Source organism: Antechinus flavipes, chromosome 6, assembly GCF_016432865.1.
Source record: "Antechinus flavipes isolate AdamAnt ecotype Samford, QLD, Australia chromosome 6, AdamAnt_v2, whole genome shotgun sequence".
Lineage (NCBI taxonomy): Eukaryota > Metazoa > Chordata > Mammalia > Dasyuromorphia > Dasyuridae > Antechinus > Antechinus flavipes.
This window is the reverse complement of record NC_067403.1, coordinates 102,522,961-102,527,842: the sequence shown is the minus strand read 5'-3', so window position 1 is coordinate 102,527,842 and position 4,882 is coordinate 102,522,961. Positions and strand designations below refer to the sequence as shown.

At 34.8% G+C, this 4,882-nt stretch overlaps 1 protein-coding gene across 1 annotated transcript; it reads right to left on the bottom strand.

Annotated features, from left to right (window-relative positions):
- Positions 1-715: 715 nt before the first annotated feature.
- On the bottom strand, positions 716-3,314 carry LOC127540530 (probable E3 ubiquitin-protein ligase TRIML1). Its single transcript, XM_051965253.1, has 2 exons — positions 3,223-3,314; positions 716-1,373 (listed from the first exon to the last, which is right to left on the bottom strand). Exons 1-2 carry the CDS (start codon positions 3,233-3,235, stop codon positions 802-804), a joined length of 585 nt encoding a protein of 194 aa, XP_051821213.1. The 5' UTR covers positions 3,236-3,314; the 3' UTR covers positions 716-801.
- Between the last annotated feature and the right edge of the window lie 1,568 nt (positions 3,315-4,882).

Here is a 4,882-nt window from a genome sequence, read left to right as displayed (position 1 = left end):
GCAGAGTTCCCTAACAGAAAGTTGTGTATGTATGTGTGGTGTTTTCTGGAAGAAACCAAAAGTATATTAATCTATTGTACATTTGTATTATATATGTATGTCTATATACATGCACTTATTTATATACTATATATAGATATTTACATGGATATATGGATGTATAGTTGTCATAATAGATAAAGTATCCAGCATAAATTCAGGAGCATCTGAATTAATATCTGGCCTCAGACACATGCTAGCTGTGTAACTATCATAAAGAAATCATATCCTTGTATGCCTCAGTTTCCTCATAGGTAAAATGAGCTGGAAAGGAAAAGACAAACCACTCCAGTATTATTGCTCCTCCCCCCCAAAAAAGGGTCATGAAATGTCAGACATGACTTAAAACAACTTTTAAAAATGTATATAGACCATATAGACCATATGTGCATATATATGTGTATATATATATATATATAATATATATATATATATACACACACACACACATATACACACATACATACATATATACATTTGTATATAAGTACATACTCATATCTAAGTGGGCAGGTATAAACATATCTGTGTAATATGTATCTGACTTAGAAATAGGGTTTGTATATGACATCCATTTCCATTTGCTATAGGAAAATAATAAGTCCCCTTATATGAATTGACTATTATGGAAGTTCTCAGTGAAGAATCAGTGAGGTGGGACATAGTACAAACAAGATTTTATTCTCATTGATTTTGTAACTTTATTGATCATTTCCACATAAGGTCAAATGAGTAAAAAATCATTTTCCATCACATTTTTAGTCACATTATTGAGAGTCTGCCATAGTCATCAGAAACAATAGCCATTTCCTGATCACTCCAAGGACCTTTAGGGATGGCTTTTTTATCAGGACAGCAAGGAGAAAAGAGAGGACGAAGAGGTCCTTGAAAGGGTATGTTTAAAGGACTGAAGATAACAGATTTGTCTAAGATATCATAAAATATTATATGTTTCTGATCAAAATCAAGAAAAATGCCCAATTTATGGATAGGTGGGCTCTCAAAAAAGCCATGTTGTGAATCCCAGAGAAAGAAATTATTTCTATATTTGAAGCCAACTAAGGTTCTTATTTTATTAGATAAGGAGATTTTCCCCTTTCGCCTAACTGAATCTGCCAAGATGCCCACTGACCATTCTTTGTTTTCTTCTACCTTCACTTCCCAATAGTGTTTGCCTGAGATGAAAGACTGGGTCCCCAATACCATAACAGCATGGTCAAATCTGTTTTCATTGTCAGATACATCACGCGAGATCCTTGTATATTCCACAGTCTTCAAATCTTCACAAAGGATGAGATGAGGATGAGCTGTTTCAGAATCCAGAGTTATGTCCCCTAGAGAAAAAGAGGAAAAAATAATTAATAGCATGCTGTAATTCTGGGAAGTTAAAAACAAAGAAAAATTCCCTAGTTCTGGAAAACCTTACTATGTGGAGTATGTCACAATCCATTTGAGATTACATAAAAACTGTCAAGGGAACTATTCTGCTTCTGACTTCCTAGGACAAGCACCTAAATTTTCTAGTGGTTCAGTTTCTTGGTATATAAAATAAAGATATTTTTAAGCAGATAAACTTAGGACCCTTGTAGCATTAAATGCAATTTCTTATGCTTGAAAGCATTTACTGAATATTTAACAATATATTAAGCACTTAGTGTGGTCAAATAGAATGTCAGGAAGCAAGATAGAAAGAAGAAAAAGTAGGAAGATAGATGGTAAGGAGCAAAGGAAGCAAGGAAGAAAGGAAAAGGGTGTGAGAGAAAGGGTGAAATATAGGAGGAAAAGAAAGGAAAAAAGTCAATGAGTCAGAAAGCCCTACATATGAGACTTAAAAACCCCTGAAACCAAGTGGAAATAATTCATCTTGCAAGATAGGCCTTTGTAGAATGACTTGATGAACTATGAATAAGATCAAAAATTCATCAACAATTCCAAAGAAGAAACAGATTAGAACAAGGACCTATTAGAGACACAAAAAACATTTAAAAACACATTAAAGCTTTCCAATGAAATGCCTAATTGAGAGATGGGGTAATACTGGAGAGTAATGGGGCATATGGAACTAGATCCAGCATCAACCTACCTGACCAGTTGAAAAACGAATAGAATATTCCTCACTGAAATACTTGGGGGAAAACATGTAACTTGACCTTGCTAGAGGAGGAAATGCCATTCTCTCACTGCATAACAATCTTTAGCGAAACAACTGCTTTTTTTCCCATTATCACTTTAATCCCTGTTTTAGAAAGATGTAATCTTCTTCCTTGCCTGGAGCTGTAGCTCTTTGTATTCCATCAGATACACTGTCCACTATGACATTCAAACCAAATCATAATCTTTGTCAGGATTTCAGTATTACCATCTCTACTGTTCCCTTGGCCAACAAACTTCTCTCTCCTAATCTTTTGGGAAAAGTGAAAGAGAAGATATTTTAATGAAGCCGGGCTTTGCTATAGAACCTCAAAAATAGAAATAAAGCATTAGAGAAAACTGCTACCTAAGAGGAAAACTAATACTATGGAAGAGAGACTGAATACTAGAGAATTCTCAATTATACATTTCAATAAAAACTTCAGAATGATAAAGAAAAAAGTCAACAACAAAAATGTTACTATATGAAGAACAAATGGACCTACTATAAGACAGCCAAATTTCATCCTTCCTATATACAAATTATCAAGTGAACAGTGTGGTGTACAAAATCCATATTGAATTAGGAAAAATCTTAAGTCATTCCACAATTGAAGAATTGGCTACATTGTGTGAATAAATAGAGCAATAGGAATAATAAAACAATACATGCTAATAATTAAACAAATTAATCTTCAAATTCTGAAGCATAACCATATTTTTCAAATGGTCAAAGATAAAACTTAGAAAAATTCAAGACTAGTGATGAAGTGAGATATTAGGCACATTAATTCCCTCCTGGCGCAGCTGTGAAATGGTCCAGCTATTTAGGAAAATAGCTGAGTTAATGAGTGGAAAGCCTGTGGAAATATAGAAAATTTGAAAAGTATCTCAGTAGCCTATAAGGATAGGAAGGATCTATATGGGGTAACAAACACTGAAGGGAAAGGAGTCATTTGTGCATACTAGCACACATTGAGGAAACACTAGACACAATATGAGAACCCCTGGATATTCCCCAAATGTTAATTGAGATGAATATGTGTGACTTACTGTGATAGCTCATGAGTATCTCTCTCAAGCCAGTGATGGGGCAGGTGCTCCAACAAGGGAAAAAAAGCTCTGGTTTTTGGTTTAGCAGTTCCTCTTTCCTACAAACAGGATATACTTGGTTACATAAGTTTTAAAGAGAGTTCCACAGCCCTATCTAGATCAAATATTTCATTATGTTCCAACAACCCTAATTCCCACCTTCAAAAGATCATATTCCGTCACAGATTGTGCATTTCTGAATTATCTGAACACAGAATGGAAACTTACCTAGCCAAGATGTCTTCCTTATCCTGAGGAGAGGGAAAAAAAAGATTTAGTGTTCTGCTTTTTAGTCTATTTATATAACTATCTTTCTCAGACATTCTAGGCATATTTGTTCACAGTTCTGTTTCTCCTTTAGAACTCTTTTCCAGGGACATGACCATACTAGCATAAGTGTTTAGAACTAGACTTTGGTTGCTCTTTGACTGGTCTCATTCCTCTGCCCCACTCCTAAAAATGAAGAATTGACTGCATTGAGAGAGGAGAGCCATTCTAACCTACCTATACCTCCCTCAAAATTCATTTGAATGTAAAAACTGTTTTTAAAAAGCTGCAAAAGACTTGGGGGTCTTGGAGACTGATAGTCACCCATCTTGCTGATTGGTCTGGGTTCTGAGACTGTAGAGATATGTTTTAATTTTACAGAATTTTAATTGGACTCTAACTAAGATTGCCTTTGGGGTCCTTTTGACAGTAAGGCTCTATCTGTCCAAGCATTGTCATGCCAGAGCCCAAAGAAGGAAAGAAATCATTGGACCACATACATTCCCCTACTAGAAAGATGCTTTGTTCCTTTCTGGGAGATAAAAATAGAATCGTAGAATTAAAAAGGACCTCAGATTACTTTTGAGAATTGATCCCTGACAATAAATGCTGTCTATAGAACTTCACAAAAGTAGTCAGTCTCCTTTAAAAGATTTGACATGACAAGCAAAGCAAATCTAAAGGCAGGGAAAAATGTTTTAGATAATATCTCTGGAAAGTGATACTATGGCTTGCTATGGGACTTGGAGTCATTAAAACATGAGCTTAAATATTACTTCTAATGTTATTCTTTAGACCCCAGGGAAGTTCCTCAATTCCTCTGAAGTTCACTGTGCTCCTCTATAGGAAAGAGAAATTAAAATCTCTTTAACTTAACACAAAGGATGACTGATTCACAGAAGTTAATATGTTGGTCATAATCTCAACCTATAAAACTACTTATAGTAAGTGTGTTTATTTTTTAATACAATCCATTTTTCTCCCTAGTACCTGGAAGAATAAGTCTAATCTCCCAGGTAAGGGACAATTTGAATGTACATACTATTTCCCTCCAAACATTTCTCCAGTTCTGATGCTCAGGATACACAATTAAATCTTTCCTCCCACCAAAACATCATCCACTTGATCCCTTCCATATTCTTAATGTGCTACCTCAAATGCTACACAATGAACAAAAATTTATCCTCTTGGTTAATAATTCTCTAAAACTTTGAGGGAGATCACTGAAAAATCTCCCAAGCCAGGAATTAATTCTCTCCTCAATTCTGTTACATAAATCCAGGAATTCTTCTATTAAAGTTATAGCTTAATTTTGCCATTCTCCTTCAAGTTTTCCTTATTCCTCCTTCTTCAT